At 49.1% G+C, this 20310-nt stretch overlaps 2 protein-coding genes across 9 annotated transcripts in view; both read right to left on the reverse strand.

Annotated features, from left to right (window-relative positions):
• Positions 1 to 10066, reverse strand: part of LOC115400262 (alpha-actinin-4-like) — a 40978-nt gene extending 30912 nt beyond the window's left edge. For 4 of the 6 annotated variants that reach the window (XM_030108018.1, XM_030108019.1, XM_030108016.1 and 1 more), the window contains exon 1: positions 9692 to 10065. In XM_030108018.1, the coding sequence (XP_029963878.1) occupies positions 9692 to 9817 (126 nt within the window). In that variant the 5' untranslated portion in view covers positions 9818 to 10065. Of the gene's footprint in view, positions 1 to 9691 lie in introns of all 6 variants that reach the window. The other 2 variants (XM_030108020.1, XM_030108022.1) reach the window with 1 other exon arrangement.
• A 2939-nt stretch (positions 10067 to 13005) lies between these two features.
• LOC115400954 (calpain-9) overlaps positions 13006 to 20310 on the reverse strand; it is a 28336-nt gene continuing 21031 nt past the window's right edge. Inside the window, exons 13-20 of one of the 3 annotated variants that reach the window (XM_030109039.1) lie at positions 19988 to 20062; positions 19840 to 19900; positions 17178 to 17242; positions 14871 to 14939; positions 14241 to 14319; positions 14057 to 14173; positions 13646 to 13704; positions 13006 to 13432 (exon numbers count right to left, since the gene is read on the reverse strand). In XM_030109039.1, coding sequence (XP_029964899.1) covers positions 13406 to 13432; positions 13646 to 13704; positions 14057 to 14173; positions 14241 to 14319; positions 14871 to 14939; positions 17178 to 17242; positions 19840 to 19900; positions 19988 to 20062 — 552 coding nt within the window. In that variant the 3' untranslated portion in view covers positions 13006 to 13405. Of the gene's footprint in view, positions 13433 to 13645; positions 13705 to 14056; positions 14174 to 14240; positions 14376 to 14870; positions 14940 to 17177; positions 17243 to 19770; positions 19901 to 19987; positions 20063 to 20310 lie in introns of those variants that run through there. The other 2 variants (XR_003932839.1, XR_003932840.1) reach the window with 2 other exon arrangements.

A 20310-nucleotide genomic window follows, 5' to 3' on the forward strand; every position in this document is an offset into this window, starting at 1 on the left:
AACAAACGCACACGCTCCTGCGTTCGCCCCGTCCCGTCCTCGACTCCGGGGGGACGGGACGACGGGCGGAGGCGTGCGGACGGTACAAACACGTGAACAAGAGGAGCGGGAGGTCAGAGGTGAGCTCGGCTCAAACTCCTCCACAGCAGCTTCGCCTCAGCGGGAGGAGCTTCAAGAACCGTTTAACGTGAAAATAACAAACAGGAAACTGAGAAGCAGATCATCAAAATCACTGAGCGCTGCTGCGTCTGGACTGTGCGGGGATTTCAGGCCGTTAGCCGAGCCGTTTCAGTCTCAGTTATTCCACATGGCCTGCTTCCTCCCGCCGCTGCTGCTGCCGTCATGACAATCGGCGTCTGCTCTCTAAATGAGCGGTAACCTCAGATACACTCATCTGGTGAGGCTCCGCTGGGCGGACGCCTCGCTCCGCCAACGGCATTTCTGCTCCAGTCTGGACACGTTGAACCGTTCGAGGGTCTCGCCCCAACCGGCGAGGGTGAAACTGGTCGACTCCAGCCCGTGAGCAGTAGTGAACCGTCGGCAGACGCCATTCACAGGTCAGACCAGCGCTAACAACCCCAGCCTGCCCTCCAGCTGTCTGCTGCCCCAGATGTGGCCCGGGCCTCAGCGCCGCGCCCTTTGTTAGCGTGACGGCTGCGCTCGCTCGCGCTCCCGCCCCGCAGGGAGACCGACCTGTCTAGGTGTGGCTGCAGATATTCATCCAGGTTTATTCCACAGAAAACAGAGGAGGACCGTGCACGACGCTCCTCTGCTCCTGAACGCCGTCCACCGCTCCGCCGCGAGCTTCCAGGGTGAATCGCCACTTTCATGCATTCGCTCTGGATTCAGAGCCACCCTGAGCCAAGCCTCGGGGTTTCATGTGCTCATGGGAACAGGAGGAGCAGGAGCAGGTGGTGGAGCTGCCAGGCCTCCAGAGGACAAGCTCAGACAGCATCAACAACACAAACTGTGGCGACAAGTGCCGACAGGAGCAGGTCTGATCCTCATGGAGGAGCCGGCTCTGCACGACTGGCTTCCAGACGAAGGAGGCAGGATCTCACAGCGAGCCCTCATAACATGCTAATCAACAGAAAACTGTCCCCTGTCGGATCAACTTCATGATTTATGCGGCACGGCGGTCACAAAACATCCATTTTCACACCAATATTACAAGTGCATACTATAAACACTGACCAATCTCCAGTGAGAACAAGCACAGGGTTTAACTAACTCATGAACACAACCACATCTTTCAGGATGTACGAATCACAGTCTGAACAATGCAGGAGAAAGAGAAGGAGACGTTTTAGAGAGATTCTCTCTGAATCGGCAGTTTCTCACCATTAAAAATAACCCCAGCAACTCCAACACCGCATCAGCACCTTGATTTCTGCCGATTTTAATAAGATTGTAGAGAAAGGTGCCAGCAGCGTAGGCCGGGCCGGGCTAACTATAGCCTGCGGCGTGAGAGAGGAGCCCCGCGGGCCTCTCCAACCGCCGAGAACACGGCGCCACTTCAGGTTCCCCCATCAAACTTTCATTGAAGACCAGCTCTCAGGTGCCGGACGGCAGCACGGATCTGGAGAGCAGCTTCCAAAAATAAACCAGGTTAACAGCGGCGAGGCGGACGCGAGAGCGAACCAGCGCTGGCCGCACTCCGCAGCCATGGAGACGGGCGAGAGATGCTCAGAGACAATAGAGAGAGGCGATGCTCGGCTCTCTCACTCCGGGAACGGAGGAACTGGACGATTTCCCTTTAAAAACATGTTCCCCAAAACACTAAAATATCTGATTAAAATCACAATGGAAACACGACAGTAACTTTTATTCACTATTAATCACAGCAGCTCATTTACAAAGCGACACACAGAAGAAGTGACGTGAAAACCCTTTAAATAAGAGGAACAAAGCTCAGCAGCAGCTTCGTCCTCATTTTTAATGTTCCTCATCTGATTTTCATGAAACACAGGATGTATAATGACTTCATTCAAGCTGAGTGACTGACGTGTGTGTGCGGCGGCAGTGTGTCACACACACACACACTCTCTCGATCGGGAGTGACAATCAGCCCGTCGGCCATTAAAGTCACTCGAAGCAGCGTTAGTTAGAACCGATGCTATTTTCACCACAGCTCATTTAACGTCTGATCTAAAAATGGAGAACACACCCAGGGTGAGTTCACACCGTCTGTTTCTCCTGAGGAAACTTCACCACATCCAGTGTTCCACTGTGAGCAGCATGCTCCACAACTTTAATACGTTATGAAAACAGGCCTCAAACTACAGAAAACCTGACCAACACCATTTGTTTTACACCAGTTTTTCCTAATATCTACTCCTCTCATCTGAATTATTGGACGCAAAAGGTGGAACGGAGGCAAACTGACACAAAAACCTTGAAGAAAACAGTGACTAACAGGTAACCTGACTAAAGTACCTCATAATATGTCACCGTTTGCTTCTGTCCTACGCTGAATGCTTCACGTGAATGCCTCACAATATCTACATAAAGCCCTTTAGGTTGTTACCTTCTAAACAATATGTAAAAAGAAAAATCAATTGGTAGTGTTATATATGACGGCTCTTCCTCTGCACAAATGAAAATACATTGAATTTCTGTTTTTCATTTCTTTTATTGATGTTTTAGTAAGACCAGCAGCACACAACCCGGAGATCTGCTGGTAAAGAGTATTGTCTCTTATTGTGACGTTGAAATGCAGCGTTCGGTGTGGGACACCGGCTCTTTTCAGTTTAAGTCAGTGTGAGGTGACTGGCCTCCGAACACATGGGACAAACTGTTTTAAAGTCAATCCATCAAGGTGATCATCTTTTTTAACCACTTTTCAAGATGAAAATCTTATTTAAAAATGATTATAAAGACAGAATGAGTAAAACCTATTGGCCATAAAACAGGAATAAAGGTCCTGAGATGTACTTTGAGTCAAGCTCTGTGATAAATAACCTAACTTATTCTGATATTTACAACATCTAATCCAGTGTTTCTCTACATAAAAATTAAATACTCCCCCTCCTCTGAAAAGGTCAAACCAGCAACTTCTCCGTGCTGTTTATGTCCCTGGTTTCATCAGGAGACTTTAAAATTAGATCATATAACTCTGACCATGTGCTTCAAATGAGGAGAAACCGAGAAGATCTGAGGTCAGAGCCGCCAGTCCACCGATCCCCAAACTCCAGCTCCTTCCTCCAAACCTCTGAGAGGAGGATCCACCGGGGGGCGGCGGTGGGTGGGGTGTGAGGGGGTGGAGTCCCAGCTCCGAGCTAAAACCGTCAACATGAACACTGGCAGCCAACCAAAAGGAAATTCTTCGCCCCCATTGTTGCCAATTTCAATTCATCAGAGGGAAACGCCAGCGACTAATCCCCACAACTATGCACAAAGGCCTACAAGTTGAGCTTGTGAACCCACACAATTAGTCCGGGAGCCGGGGTGACGTCAGGCGGGCCGGGCCAGGCCGGGCCAGGCCGGGCCCGGGAGGGGGGAGGGGGAGGGGGTCCATGACAGCCGCTCGAACCCGAGTCATCGTCCCCGTCCCCCAACACAAAGACAGCCAGAGAGGGGGAAACAGACCGTGAACACATCTCTTTGAAGCACAGACACACACACGGACACACACACGGACACACACACGGACACACACACGGACACACACACGGACACACACACGGACACACACACGGACACACACACGGACACACACACAGCTGACCAGTGTCAAAGGCAGCCCCCCCGAGCTGCAACCTGAGCTCTGATTGGCTGCTGTGTGCACTGCAGCGAATCAAGTTCAAAGTAAAAGTGGCATCAATCAAGTCTGAAAACAAACACTTGGAGCCACGTTTGGCGCCGAAACGCTGAAGCCACCCAGAGACGTTTGCCCCCCCCGCCCCCGCCCCCACCCTCCACAACAACCACATCTGCAACCCTGGTGGACCTCCCACCCCCCGCCTGTGTCAGGCAGAAAGCAGGCCACCCCGCCCCCTCCAGTCCAAAGCCCCCTCCCACCGGCCCAGCCGGCTATAATGGGCCACCAGAGGAATGTTTCCTCGCCGCACGGAGAGAGACAAAGGGGGGAGAGGGCCGAATTCCTCCCGCTGCCCGTCTGCATGACTGCCTGCTTCCCCGTTCGCCGCTCGGCTCGTCCCGGATCTCGGTCAGCTGAGGAGGAGGAGGGCTTCCACTCTCAGATGACCCCGAATCAGCTGGCGGCGACCGGGCGACCCAACACGAATCCTGCAGCTCTCACACTTCTTCAAGGTGTCCTGAACGGCCGAGGACCGTCTCTCCTGTCTTTAGAGGACAGCTGGTCAATGTCTTCTGTAGCCAACTGGGTCACAGGAAGCTGACTGCAGCATGTTTGTGATCACATGACGAAGCAGGACGACACAAGGGACAGTAAAAAAACAAATTCTGATTGAACCTGACTCTTTTTTATGGGACATTAAAACACTGCTGTGTCGAGGACTTCTGGGACGGTCACTGCAGAGAGCAGAGGAGATCTGACAGGGTCTCAATTTGCATGACTGTACCTACATTCCTGTGGAGATTATTTCCCCAACAGTCCCCGGGGGGAACTTTAAAAGACGAGGAATGGTTGAACGATGGAGCAGAAACGGGAGCGACCCTCCATGTGCAGCAGCGTGTTACTAAACAACCTCCCCCGAGACGGTTCCCTGGTTCAAAACCCGCTTCTTACTCCAACTCCAGGCGCCTCGTTTCACTCTGAAATGAAACAAACAGCTTCCAAACCCACAGGAAGTGGATTTGAAGATGTTTCCACTATTTTTCTGCCTGTTAGTTGTGAATGCCATCATTTCAGCAAGCAGTCCACATCGAGCATCGAGCAGCTTAAACAGGACTTATGTTCATCCACAAAATTCAAAAAGGATCAGAAAACAGAACTCTGTATTGACTGATGCAGCTGAAATCATCAAGCCCCAAAGCATGCTGGGAGGGCTGACAGCCCATCATGCAGCTCCAGCCGAGCCGGCGTTCAGAATGAACGGTTGGGTCCGTTTGTCCCGACAAAACGCCAGTCACAGCTCGTCCCGAGCCAAGCGGGGCCATCTGAAGCTCCGCCGCCAGCCGGCCGCTCCGCTCGGGAGGCATGCGAGGGTGGGCGGGAAAAGAACAAACTCACATTGTGTGCAGCTGCCCACCTCGACAGCAGGGGAAAAGGCAAAATCAGAGTGTGTGTGTGTGTGTGTGTGTGCACACCAGGGAAGGCTGGCTGCAAACACATCTGCACAAACCGAGCCCAGACAGCAAATCCAACGAGAAACGAGTTATTTGTGGTGCGACGGCACGGAAGCAGGTGTGTTTCCAGGAACGACCGGTGCTTTAAAGGCCCTTAGGACTCGGGTATCTGCAGCCTGGGAATCACACAGCCTGTCAGGATATGAAGATGATCGCCGATAGAGCAAGAGACCGCCGCCAACTTATGGCAGGAAATATTCCTCAATTAGAGCCACACACTCTCAAAGTGGCAGGAGGGGATCAATACACACCCGGTGAGGGAGGCGGGAAATGATGTGAGAGCTGCTGGTGTTTCCAGGCTCATTCACCGACTGCTGCCGGAGAGAGCGGCAGAGCGGCGGCCCACCTCCCTGACATTTACAGCGGCTGGAGCAGAGAAAAGGCCTCCTGCGTCGCCCGGGACTCAAACACACGACCTCCCATCAGGCGGCGTCGGCGCCGAGCGGCAGATCCTGCCACGGCGCCCTCATCGTGATTTAATGACACTATTTATATGAAAACAAGGGCGGCCGAGGTTTTCACACTCCAGCTGAGATTGCACGTGTCTCTCAGCGAAATGTTTATTTTCCTCCTGATCCACCGAGTCAAGTTAAGTGTCTTAAAGCTCTGACAGGAGGGTCTTCACGTTCCTCTTCCTGTAAAACTGTCAAACGTCTGAGCCCCATCGGCAGCCAGGAGAAATGCTGAATTTTCAAGCCCTTCTCCATCCCAGCAGCTTCAGCAGGGAAAAACACGATGCTGTCTCATCTGCTCCTTCACTTCTTTTAACTCTAATCAACTCCAAATTCATTAGAAAGTCCGTCTGAAGTTATTGAAAAGGCAGTTAAGACTCATGCCTCGTCGTTAATTCAGCTCATGGTCCCACATAAAGACTGCTGGGAGCGTTTTACCGTCGGTTCTCCTCTGAGTCCATCAATGCCGCTGCTGTCGACCTTTTAGCTCTGACAATAGATCATGTTTTACTCAATTAAATCATCCAACCTCCTAATAGAGAGTTTCAGCAGTGAACGACTCAGGCCTGTAATTACTGAATTACTGTTTGTCTCCAGCTTTATTTCCTCTTTATTTCTTTCATAAACCAGCTGCGAAGGATGAATTACAGATGTGATGGATTAGAGGCCTTCCCGGGGACCCACTCTTTAGTCCGCTAGACTGAAACGCAGACGTGTCAACAGTCGAAGCGCGTCACTCTGCGAGCTTCCTGAAGCAAACGGGGGAGTTGATCAGTGTGTTACGGTCACAGTGCTTCTGGGTAAATGGTTCCACATCAGCTTGCTAGCTGGCAGCGCTACCAGTAGGTTAGCTTACAGGCTCCTCGGCTCATCCTCCCACAGCAGGGCTAACTGTCGCCGAGGAGCCGGATTTGCATGTAGCGCCCGGCCGTGCGGCAGCGCTACGACAGAAAGCCACGGCGGCGTCACTGCGTACTTGCGACATGTTGGGGCGTGCAGCGGCTCGCCGAGAACGGGCCTAATGACGGGGCTGTGGAGGCGAGGAGCGCCGCCTGCAACAAGCTGCAATCAAGTGGACTCAGCTGGGCTCGGTGCAGACACCGGCCGGGGCTGAGAGGCGTCACATGACCTTTTCGGATTGTGTGCACAGGCCCCACGTCCTGATTCACAAAGATTCGCTTAAACCTCCCCAAAAAACAAGCGTGTGAGCATTTAGTTGAGTTCAATGAAAACAGGCCACGGAGCTGAAGCTGACTGACCTGCGAACAGTGATCATATCTACCACTCGTCTCAGTGCTGTCACAGCAGGTTGAATCTGCAGCACTGGCTTGATCACACTTTAACATCTGTATTTACGCCCAACCAAACAAAACCCTCAGCAGACACACAAAGACTCCTTTTCTGTGTGAAACGCTCAGTTTCCAGTTGTTAAAAACCATCAATTCCCTCTTTTGTTACAAATTCTAGCAGAGTTTCATTTAGCAGGCCACTTCAGTTTTTATCAAAATACTTAATATTTTATATGAATCAACACTTAGCAAAGCACATCTTCAAACTACTGCAGGTAAAATGAAAGCTGTGTTGTTCTTTTCTTCATAACCTGTGAAATAAAGTCTCATTTAGGCCTTATTCTTTTTGAAGCACGTGAAAACCTTTGTGCAGTTATTACAGACCCATATTTTAAGGACTGTATTTAATAAAACACCATAAAAAGAATCTTTCAGCCTTGACCAGCGGCAGCAAACGGTCCACTGTCAGACAGAGAGCAGGCTGTGTGGGCTTCCTCTGTCGAGCGGCTGGATGTCAGTGGATCCCGTCACTGTGGCGGAGTGGAGGGATCAACCTGCTCCTGTGTCTGACCTCCCTCCCCCCTCCCAGAACCCCCCCCCCCCCCCTCCGGGACAAACCCCTTTCCCACACTCATTACATCCACCTCTATCTCTCTACTCCTGTGGGAGGCACTTCTTCACGTTTGCGTAATAACTGGCACACCGAGCGTGAATACACTGCAGGAATTTGCCCTCTGTCCCCGCCCCCCCTGCCCCCCCTCCCCCACTCCCAGCCCCGCTCAGGCTGTCCCGGCGGCCTGGGACCGGAGGCCTGGCTCGGGCGTCAGGTTAATGATCGACGGGTGACTTTCCTTCAGTGCAAACTTTGACCGGAGCGGTGGCGGCACAAACTGCGGCCGCGCCCACACGGCCGGCTACCAGGCCAGAGGTAACGCCGGAGGACCGGACCCGCCAGCTCCGACGCCGAGGAGGAGGAGGAGGAGGAGGGGGAGGGGGAGGAGGAGGAGGAGGAGGAGGAGGAGGAGCAGCAGCAGCAGCAGGAATGTCTGAGTGTGACGGCCGAGGCGCTGAGTGGCCTTATGAAAACACCAGCCGACACTCGGCATGCTGTCACACCACTGCAAAGTATGCCAGCCACGCACACACACACACACACACACACTTCCACTCAGTCACTCCACCCGTCAAACAGAACTGCTTCCAGGGACCCCCACGGCCTGATGGGGGTCCCTGGAGCCGGGGCTAAACACCAGCTTCTGAACCTTCACTGCCACTGAGACTGTTTGTGCTACATGTATGAATTAAAACACTGAAGATCACAAACTGCCTATAAGTCACCGACGCTGAAATATGAAAACCATCCTCACAGTCCGAGACATGTACCGCAGGTCTACAGGAAAACTGAGTCTGTCCACATTCACTCCTCTTTCACAACGCGGCGAGTTCAGCTTGAGCTCCGTCTCAGCATGAATCACCTCCAGTCAGAGGTTTCATTCAGGTGTCGTGGAGGGTGGAGTCCATATTCCACAGGATGAGAAAACACAATTTGCCATCTTGAACTGCGGAGGAATGTTTCTTTGAGAGACTAATCATCCCAGACGTGAGCGTGTAAAGCCACGGGGAGCCACCGAAGGGAGGCGGTGGGCTGCAGGCCGCTCCAGAGGAGGATGGAGAAGCAGAGCGGAGGAGTGGAGCTGCATGTTTTACACGCATAAACAAATAGAGAGCTTATTTAGACGGCGGCTGGTGTCACATCGGGCCAAAGACCCTGGGAACGAGCGGCAGGGCGTGATGCTGTCTGGAGAAGCAGGCCTGGTTCCTGCTGAACACCACTGCATGTGGCAAAATCCTGCAGCGGGGCATGTAGGCGTCCAGCAGCAGAGAACATCCAACCCCGGCGCTCCAGAGGTGGAGCTGTCAGGGAAGCAGCCACATCTCACCCAGCAGAGCTCCTGCCTTCACTCGTTTCCACTCATGTTTCGGATTCACTGCTTCTAAAATAGCTGCGATGCTTCAAATACTTTGAAAGCTTCGGAGAGAGAAAAAAAGTTGCAACCCATGAAAGGAATTCGAGCAGCCAGTTTCACTCTGGAGGCTTCCCACAAGGGCCACGGAGCAGGAAACCGCTAACGTGGATCCAGACGAGCTGCGGGTCTGATCAGACCCGGATCCGGATCCAGATCGGATCCAGACCAGATCAGATCAGGCCAGGCCCGGAGCCTCCGCAGCAGCCACCGACATGAGCGACAATCCCGCAACAATGTGGCACCTTGTTTCCGCCCAACGGGGAGAAAGTACTGGGAACACACACACACACACACACACACACACACATACACACACACACACACACACACACTCACTCTGAGTGAAAGCTGCAGCTAATGTCACTCCAGGAGGAGCAGGCGGAGGAAAGCGGCGTCTATCGGGGAGAAGGAGGCAGCCCGGCGGCGGGGGGCCGGGCTGAGGGCCGGGCTGCGGGCCGGGAGGGCTGCGGGGGGACCGGGGGGCGTTCAGGGGCAGATGTGGCGCTAAACCGAGGCCCACTCTCGGTCCCTGACCTCCACTCCCCATCTCATCCCTCCTCTGCCATTTTCTTTCCAGCCTCCTCCTCCTCCTCCTCCTGCCGCTGCGCTCGGCCCGGCTCGGCTCGGCCCGGTTCGGCTCGGTTCTGCTTACCTTCCGCTGCTGCTTCTCCCAGGCCGGGTCCAGCAGCAGGTCCCGGTCCCAGTCGTTCTCCTGCTCCATGTAGGTCTGCGCCCCGCCGGCGCCGGGCTGGTTGTTGGCAGCGTGATAATCTACCATGTCAGCAGAAGAAACCCGAGTGCGCCACGCAGAGAAACGCTCCGGAGGGGAAGGCGCCGACACGACCACGGGAACGGAACAAAGACGCGAGGTGGCCGCCCAAAGTGAGCAGAGAGCGGTGGGACGGGGGAGCCGGGAGCCCGGGAGCGTCCTTCTTCTCTCGACTGCTGTTTAACGTGATGAGTATCCGGTGTGAGCCGCCGCCGCCGCGCCGCTGCTGCCGCTGCTGGGAGAAGAAAAGCTTTCCCCCTCCGAGCTGAGAGGCTGCTGCGGGGAGGAACCGGCCGCTCCTACCGCCCGCACCGGCACCGGGAAGCCGCCCGCACCGGGCGGGCCGCTTCCGGCCCCCACCGCCAAAATAAGAGCTGACCCCCGCTGCGAGCTCCTCGAACACTCCGCTGTCTTTTCTCACCTGTTTAAGACGCTCCGAGATTACACTGCCAATTTATTTGTTTAAGTTTTAGTCTAAATAAATCCTGTAATTTTGTTTCTTTATCGGGAAAAAGTTGACTTTAATGCTGAAGGCGCAGTGTACTTCCGCTCTCCGAGGAACCTCCGCCAGCTTGACGCACGTGTCTTCTCCTGCGGCTCCTATTGGTCAGACAGCTCATTAATATTCATGAAGCTTTTGAACGGAGCTGCTGAAACTATAAAGAAATCCCTCCAGCATGGTAAACTCTCCACAGAACACAGAGGACATGGTTTTCACGCACGAATATTGAAAAATAAATATGTGTGAGACAGGAAGAAGCACCTCAACAGGTTGATCACTGTCAGCCTCTGTAAAGTATACCAATAAGAATAGAGGCTTTGCACTGAAGAGAGACTGGATGTGTTTCACTGACATTAGAAAACCAATATTCAACACAATAATAATATCACTGCTAATCTGTGTGAAACTTTCACTGAGATTCACTGAGCCGCTTCCTGCACAACCCACAGTGAGAGCATTCATTTCATTTCACAAGACAGGCTTATTCATAATTTGCTGGTTAATTCTGACTTTTTTGACGTGTGGCACGGTGAATGTGTTTCATTGTTGCTTCTGCAGGTTTTCTCATGTCACTGGAACTTCCTGGTTCTCGAAAGGTTCGCCATATTATTGTTATTATTGTCACTGATGTTGTTGACTTTAAATTAGCTGAACATGTCATCAACAGATGATGGGACAGCCAAGAAGTGATGTACGTATTTGCTGGAGAGATGCAGGCTACATCCTCACCAGCTGGAGGTTTGAGCCCTCAGAGTGTCTCTTCCTTGTATTTTATAAGATTTACAGTTGTGTAGTTTTCTCCTGGGGGTAATAAAGTAATTCTCCTCTGTTCTAGCCTCTCTCTGTAAGTTTACATGTTCTCCCTGTGTGGATCCAGCCCGACTGAACCTGCAACACCCCGACTGAGAGATGACCACGAACCACTGCTGCCGCTCACAGCTGTATTCAGTATCAATATTCAAAATCCTCAGAGGACGAACATTCTGTAAAAACTGGTTTCAGTTGATTGAAAAAATGTTGTGTCAGAAAATCCCCCTCTGTTTTCAAGCTGGCTCTTCACTGTGGCACGGTGCGGCAGTGGATAGCATTGTTGGGTTGGGACGTACAGGATTGTGTGCATGGCTCTTCTGCTTGGTTTCCTCTCACAGACCTAAACATCCTCTAGGTAATATGTTCACCCTACATTCCTCATACTTACAGCAGTGTGTGTGTTTGTGTTGAAATGTAATGTTAAACTGACTTCAGTATCCTGCCTTCACATGTGGATCCATCAATCAAACCAATACATCTTCCAATAGCCTTTTAATAGTCTTGAAATATTACATTGCATGGAATAATGTGAACAATCTAAAATGAAAGCTATGAAAGATGATAAATTCACACTAGAGAGACAGACAATTTGAAGTGTCTTCAAAATACCTCATGCTGACAAATGTGACTTTTTATCTTGACTATTCAGTGTTTGGAGTTCCATTCTGGGCAAAAATACTTTTTATAATCATGTGAATATAAAGTAACTAGAATTTGGTACTCAGAGAGCGCAGACCTCCGCCACAGGTCAATTCAGTCACCAACGCCCCCGTCGGCGGGCCTGCCCAACTATGTGAAAGACTCCCTATCTCTCAATGATAAAGAATCCTTTAAAAACTTCCTGGATCCCGACAGAGATCCAGACCATCATCAAAATTTAATGGATTCTAAGTTAGCCCAAGACCCACCTTTCCACAAAGTTTCATTGCAATCCGTCCCTAACTTTTTCCGTAATGTTGCTAACAAACCAACCAACAAACCGACGTGATTCCATAACCGCCTGGTGGAGGCATTAAAATGTCTTTCAAAAAAAAAATCACAAGTGCAGAGTTTTTACTGCCAGTTGAATGATCTCAGCATATTTTCACTACAGATAAAAAAAGGTTTTGTTTTATTATTCACTTCAGTTTCCAGGCATCTTCTGAACCTTTGCTTTATCCTGCCCAGGGTTTCAGGCACACACACACACACACACACACACACACACACACACACACACAGAGGCAGACAAAGAGCAAGCCGAGGGCAGTGATGCCCTTGGGGGCCCCCTAGTGGCCTGGGGCCCAAAGTCAACCTGGCTCCGTCTGGTGGCTCCATGAAACTTTCAGAAAATTCTGTGAAAATATAGTTTTTACGTGTGCACACACACAATTTGAAAAAAAAGCTGTCATGTGCTACAAACAGCTGGAACAGCCATGAACAGAAAGAAAGAACAAACATGTAAAGCCATGGTTTCTGGTTCCACACAAGAGAAAAATTGCAAGAAGGCTCTTTTACTCATAAACGTTGAGTCCTGTTCAGCGGAGCGTTTGGGTGTGTCTCACGTGTGACTGTCACATGTTGTTCTAACAGGCAGCCTGATCCTGCACAGCAGGAAACACACACACACACGCAGAGCCTCTGGTATGTGCATCTCACGTTCAGGAACGATGCTGAAGGACGGATATTTACACATACCAGAGCTCAGCACAGGACGCGGGGTCGTTTCTCCAGACTGTTAACCTGCAGAGCATGTTTTTATCAGTGATATAGCGGCACACTACAGACCTCTACCTGTGGCTCCCGCTGAAATACCGTGGATCAGCAATGTGATTCTCCCTTCATGAGGACAAACTGCCTGAAACCTTTCAGGATGATTGCAAAGAATTTCAAAAGGTGTTGGTAATTTCTTGAAAGTTCTTTATTTGTGCAGCATCACTCATAAACAAAGCACAGCAATCCACCAGGCACCAACAGGAGCAACAAGTTAAATCTCAACTCCATCTTTTACTTTAACCAGCAAACACCCGGAGAAGCAGAAGGTTTCCTGAGGAGGCTTCGGCTGGAAGCAACGCGGCGTTACGGCGCCGCTGAAATGCCCAGCGGAGCGCCATGAAATGATACAGTCAGCTTAATGACCGCTCTGACCTTTGACCCTGCCTGAAGGTGAGCTTCACTGAGCGATGGGAAGGACGCAGAGGGATCATCTGCTACAGGGTTCTAACTAACAGCAGGTCAGACTTTAACGCGAGTGGAAGCAGAGCAGAGAGCAGCTGAGGCAGCGGATCCTGGCGACGGCGCACAGGTCAGTTGTACATGGTCAGGTGGAGCCACTGCAACCAATCAGAGAGCAGGAATCACATCCAGTTGTTAACAGATCAAATGTTAAACAGTCTGAATCCAGAAGGTGTTTCATGAGAGGCTTCAAAATCAGGAGGCTTTAAAACCCAAAGCTTCAACATCAGCAGCAGAACAGACGTGCAAATCAACAGAACTGCTCTTCCAGAAACAGAGGCGAAACTGCGTGTGTGTGTGTGTGTGTGTACCTGTCTGTAGCTGATTGTTATGGCTCCCATCCCCACCATGTCAAACGCCTGAAATTTGGCTGAAAGAGAAGAAAATGAATCCGATTCAGTCACGTCTCACGTTTCTGAATCTTCTGCCTCCATCTGAACCCGGCTTAATGTGAAATGTCCCAAAATGACAGTTTCAGCTCCTTTTTCTCCCCGAGAGAAAATAATGCACGGACAGGAAGATCATGCAAACTCCGCACAGACGCCTGGAATCAAACCAGGGTCTTCATACTGTGAGTCAGCAGTGCCAACCACCACAGCAGGCTGAGGTGATAGCTACATGTTCCGTTACTGTACTTTCAATGTTAAGATGTTTAAAGTGATGTTTTTTATTCTGCACTCAGCATCTTTGGTTTGAAAAGCGCAGTCGGCGTCCGTCCTTACAGATCATGCTCTCCAGCTTCATGACGAGGTAGAGGAAGCCGGGGTAGCTGACCGTCATGTCGTGCTCCGTGTATCTGAGGCCCACCAGCTGCATCACCAGGTCGTCCGCCGTGATGCCTGCAGAGGACAGAGGATGAGGGGCTGCAGCAGGCCGGGCGGTGCTGCGGCGCCCCCTGCTGCTCACCTGCCGCCTTCAGCGCGTGAGGCACCTCCTGATACTCCAGATGCTGAGTTTTGTTCTTGTCAAACACCAAGAAGATGTCCTGAGGAGAGCAGAGCGTGAAGACCGGCACATCGCTGCATTCGATTTAGTGACTTTCTGATATGAAATGAGAGTCAAAGGCAAAACACATGAAAGCTTTTATTCACAGAAAGCTTTCAGTTAAACACTGTCAGCTTCATTTCTGACCAAGAAACTGTTTTTTTAGTAGATTATCATTAGAAATGAAGCAATAGATCAAAATTAAAAACAACATGCTGATGTTGTTTCAGTGTCTCTGTGGTTTCACATGTTTAATTTACAAATAGTGTTGAAACAATTTGTTGCTGCTCCTCGTGTGTATCTACTTAAAACAAGTAAAAATAAAATACACAACATCAAGAAAAAGTACTATTTCAATCAAAGACACAAGCCAAATGGAAACTATCAAAACTTAAAATCCAAAATGATGACGTGTGATGCTGAAAATGAAGAAATGTGATGATGAGTGATGTTATTCAGCACTGTGCAGCAGTCCAGGGAATCTTGAAGTCATTACGCTTTGTGAAATGAAAGGATGAGTGGTGAGACCTGGAGCCAGCGTCATGTTCTTACCGTCCACCTCCGGATTTTGTCCCACAGCATCTGGAACTCGGGCCAGTTGAGCTGAGCGATGCCTTGACTCTGGAGACCAGACGGCGGTCAAGGAAACACCAGGAGGAGGGAATTCCAAAACACCGACTGACGACAACCAGTCACACCCTCACTGACTCAGACTTTTAATCTGAAGGTCCGGGGTTGAACTTCCTGTTCAGGTGAGCTCTGTCTTCAGGGGCCAGTTGTTGAAAGGTAATCTGAGCAGATTCTGGTTCTCAGTTTGGATCAAATCTTTCAAACGGGATAGAAGGATTCAGAAATGGGATTAGATCAAGTAATCCAATCCAAGTTTTAAGCCGGATCAAACCTTCAGTTTGCGTTAATCAGAACATTTCAGTAGAACCTGTATAACTTTGATCAGGAGAAGCGTCTATAACAGGAATAATGACGCCTCTGAACGACTCCTTAGAACGTGACAGAACAGAAGCTCAGATCGTCCTGCAGAGGAACAAATCCAGCAAACCAGGGAGAACGTCACAACTGCCTCCTAAAGCAGGGTGGAACATGCTGGAGAACCCCGACCGTTCTGTACTCTGCTAACAATTGGACATTTAGCCTCTTTTTTATTTTAAGACATTTTTAAAATATCGACTATATATGTTTGTGTACATTAGTTACGAGTTGAGGCTCAGTTGGTGATCATTATAGAAGTGATGTTTCTGTTCCTGTGGTGTTTGTCTCAGAATCAAACCTCTTGGAGTGAGCCCATGTTGGCTCCTCTACCTGTTGTTCTCTACATTGCTGCTCGTCCACATTGTGATTTGTTCCATTTAGAGGATTTGGTAATGTGGACTCTTCAATCTAGAAAACTGTGTATCTGGATCAGGGTGATTCAATCCAATGCTGCTTTGAACAAATACTAACAGAAAAAAGCATAAAGCGGAGGGAGAACCTGCTCAAAAATGAGCCAGTTTGGTCAAAAAGCTCAAATTTCAAAATGATCTAAAAACTGTAATTTTTTAAATTGTATAAAAATTACTGCTGTCAATCGATTAAGATGTTTTTTTATACCAGGGGTCGGCAACCCTTGGCACGCGTGCCACAGGTGGCACGCGTGGCACTAACACTGGGCACGTTTACATGCCACCCATATAATGGCTTATAAGGCAGAGCGGATGTGTCATGTAGACGTCCGAGTGGATCTGCTTCACTCTGAGCGGATTGTATTTCGGAGCCGATTGTACGAGGTGGTGTAGACCGATCGATAACCCGCTCCGTGTCTCATATAAAAGCTGCCTGACAGCGGAGCGAAAAAAACGGGGGATTATTTGTTCTGCATGCGCGCCCCCGTATGTAGTGACGTGCGACGTGCGCAGTAAACGGGAAACAGGACTGTCAAAAACAAGCAGAAAAACATATTTTTAAAAAAACCCCGAGAGAAAAAACACTGGAGAGAAGAAATGGAAGCAAATCGCGCTACAGCGAGTTGTTTAAAGAGCTCCATAGCAAAAAACGAGTGATCGCCCCGCCGGTGTTATGGATGAACTGGTTCCCGTGTTAACGAGTGACGGCGGACTTCTGTGTAAACACATGCTGATAACAGCAGCTGTTAAAGTAAGACTCATAAAAGACTTTAAACTTACACATTCACTGTAACTGTAGAAAACCGACGTTCGCTAGATCGACTTCAAGTCTCATTCATCTATTGGTCACAAGTTAACACGGGCACCAGTTAATTCGAAACATGAGCATGCAGAGCACAAAACACAAAGTTTATGAAAGCACTTTTTGGAGTAACAGAAAAAATATCTTTAAAGATATGTTTGTATCTGCTTTATCTGAAAGGAATACATTTCCAGGTATGTTGGAAATCTTTTTGTATTTTGTGTTAACTTGCGTTTTAGTTGATAATGGCACACACACTGATGAGAAAATTTTAAACTGGCACTCCATGACAAAAAGGTTGCCGACCCCTGTTTTATACTAACAGCAAGTCTGACCACAATTCATTGTGATTAATCTCATCATTTGTGAACTTGTAACACAACACATAAAATCACCAATTTAATGTACAAAAATGTCTCTTTCAGTGCTGAACAGTCCATGAATGAAAATGTTTGTGTGTGGATCCAAACTGCATGACAGTGTTGAAGCAGCGTTGGCCTCATGCTGAACCTCCTGTTCAACCCCCGGACGGAGCAGCACACACACACTCACACACTCAGCTGTGTTTGTTATTTGTTTTACAGTACTGTATAAATAACCTGTCGTCGTCTCCCCAGTGTTTCCTCTGGGATCCCGGCGCTGTCTGACTGTGAAGGATACGTCCATGAGGATCACCAGACTCTTGCAGTGCTCCAGAGCCAGATACTTCTCACTGCCGGCCAGCACTGCCAACAACACACACAAGCGTCAGAACACACCTTCACAGCCTGGAACTGGAGGATCTTCAGCTCTGAAACCTGAGAATATCGATGTGCCGATGGTGAGAATGAGGTTTAAGAGGCTGGTGGGACTGTCGCTCTTCTGGAGTTCGTTCTCACTTTAATCAGGTTCATCTGAGAAGCTACGACAGAAGAATGTCACAGAGCACGCTCTGCTTCTTTTAAAAGGAGACGTGAGCAGAAATATGCTCCGGAGAAAACCCTGTGTTTCTGCTGCTTTTCACCACACAGGAGCTCATGCCTCATTTAGCAGCTGTTTTCTCTGCTCTGATATTATTCCTTTAAGGCCAGCACAAACTACAGGATGATCGGGGCGAATTTTGACCCGATCTTCTCCTCCCGACAGAAGCCGACAAGGTCCGATTGTTGGGAGTATGCAAATGAGTTCAGGTCCGATCTTCGTGTGGTGTGCGGTGTGTTCCGAGAGATTTTTTTCTGGTCGGAGCCTCTCAGGAGGCGTCGGAAGGGGAGATCGTAGATAATGAACATGTTTAATATTTCTGATCGCAAGTCCTGTGGTGTGTGGTGCTCTGAGAGGCGCCGATCAGCTCCGAGCAGACCTGTCCACACCCCCGGAATAGAGCTCCCTGATTGGCTGAACAGCTCCGTCTCACCAAGGTGCTGCTGCTTAAAAATAATCCCCTCTCAGCTGTCAGAGCTGGAGATGTGAATATATGTCTGTTAAATATATATACTCTATATATGACAGTAAAGCAGAAAAGCCAGAGCTCCTCAACTCAGCTGTGCAGAAAGTGAAGGTTAATCCTCAATAACTTTATCGCTCCTGGATGAACTGGATTTCCTCGATTCAGACTCCAACTCCGATTTAACACATTCATCTGCATCTCCGCCAGTCCTGCAATAATCCCAATCCCAATTCTTCTTTTGTAAATATTTCGTGATGGTTTTTTGTATTTTGATTTTTTGAAATGGTTGTATTTGATTTCGTAAAGTTTTTTTTTTTATATCTGTTAACAAATCTTGACAAATTGTCATTTATTTTATGTTGATAGGGGCAGACATTATAAGTCTCACTTCTTTCTGTTCCCTTTCATTTCTTTTAAAAGAATGAAACAAATAAAATCAATCAATCAATCAATCAATTAATCTCCATTATTAACCATCACGAAAGAACGGGGAAGAAAAAACAATAAAACAAAAATTTCCACTGACTCCGTGCCTTCAAAGACAGAGCAGACGCATAATGAAACTGACCTCATCAAAGCTCAACGTGTTTTTATTCTGGTGTAAACTATCAAGTCTGTGGACAAACAGAATGATTTAAGATAGCTGGTGATTTAAAAAAGTAGCTTTTATTTGTCACGGTCTGCTAATAACTTTATTCTACTGCTCCACTCGGGACTCAAAGTAAAAAAAAACACACACACACACACACACACACACACACACACACACACACACACACACACACACACACACACACACACACACACACACACACACACACAGGTTAATAAGCTGAAATATTATCAAATGTGGAGGGTAAATTATAAGAAAATGATCTGAAACTATGTTTCCCTCTTCTGTACTGGAACATTTAAATTTTCTGAGAAGGTCTCGACAGTCCATGCTCCGTGCGGTGTGTGTGTGTGTGTGTGTGGGGGGGGGGGGGGGTTGCGCTGAAGAAGCGATACTGATGTGAATGAATGAACTGAGGGAATGAATGAGTTCTCCACTTATTATTTAAAATGGAGATGAACGTAAACACAGGAATGAAGGGAAACCGCTCAAAGTCACGTTGGACTGAGTGAGGAGTGAGGAGCCGATTCTCAGCTGAAGAATCTGCTAGTGTGTGTTCTGCTCCGGAGTGACAACACACACTAGAAGATCAGGAGAGGAAGATCTGGTGCGATCTGTCCTCTGTTGTCTTCTAGTGTGTGGTCTCTGAATCGGGGAAGATTGAAAAAATCCTGTAGTGTGTACCGGCCTTTGCATAACAGAGCTCCAAAAATCTAACCTTGCCAGCAAGCTGAATTCTCGTGGTATTTGTTCTCACACACCACGAGAATCCATCTTGTACCGCTCCAGCCTTATGTGTTCGGGATCAGACTTTTTTCGGCCGGACCAATCACGCTCGGATTTCTTTCGGTCAGACCAATCACGCGTCGTTTAGGGCGGGACATCAAGCTTTGACGGAAGCAGGAAGTGTGGACTGCTAATAATATTAGCATGGCTAGCGAAAACAATGAATATCCCGACAGCAATTAAATCTGTTTTGGATGAATCCTCTATTGCGTCTTTGAAAAACAATCAGCAAGAGGTTTTTTCTTTGCAGTGATTGGCTGAAACCAAACATGGTTAGGCGGGCGCACTGTGTCCTTCCATCCAATGAACGCAAAGAGTTCTACAGCAAGTCCCTCCTTCCCCGAACTCCTTCCCCGAGTGAAATCCCAGATTGACATGTGAAGTAATTCGTTGCTTGTCACATGTCAATATGGCTTTTTCCAGGTTACCAAAAATCCCAACGAGACGCAAAAACGGAGGAGGCTTCGATGTGGCAGCAGCTGGCAGACGTCACTGACCTCCACCCTGGATGGCCTCCGTCAGCAGGTTGTGCAGGTGTAGAGGTTTACAGAATCCTTTCTGAGGTCAAAGAGTCAGGAGAGGTGAGCGAGGTCGTAACACGCAGGTGTTGCTCTGAGAGCTGCTCAGTGTGAGAGTCAGTCTCACCTTGTTGCAGTGCTTCCTGAAGAGCTGTTTGACAGTCTTAGTTGGGGGAAGAGCCGCCTGGTGAGGGAATGGAAGCTGCAGGAAGGAAATGCAGAGCAACACCTCAAACACTGGCGCTCAGAGGTTATGTCTCCCTGCTTCACACTCTCTTGTAATAGTGACGACTTTCCCGTCACCGTTAGACAGCACAGTCGGTACAGCATTAGATTTTTCTTCTAATATTTACAAAGTTTACATGTTCTTCCTGTGCAGGAAGATTTTTTTGCCGGGTGCTTCATCTCCCTCGGCAAATCCAACAACCAGCCGGAAACCAGAAACTTTGT

Source organism: Salarias fasciatus, chromosome 14, assembly GCF_902148845.1.
Source record: "Salarias fasciatus chromosome 14, fSalaFa1.1, whole genome shotgun sequence".
In the NCBI taxonomy this organism is placed as follows: domain Eukaryota; kingdom Metazoa; phylum Chordata; class Actinopteri; order Blenniiformes; family Blenniidae; genus Salarias; species Salarias fasciatus.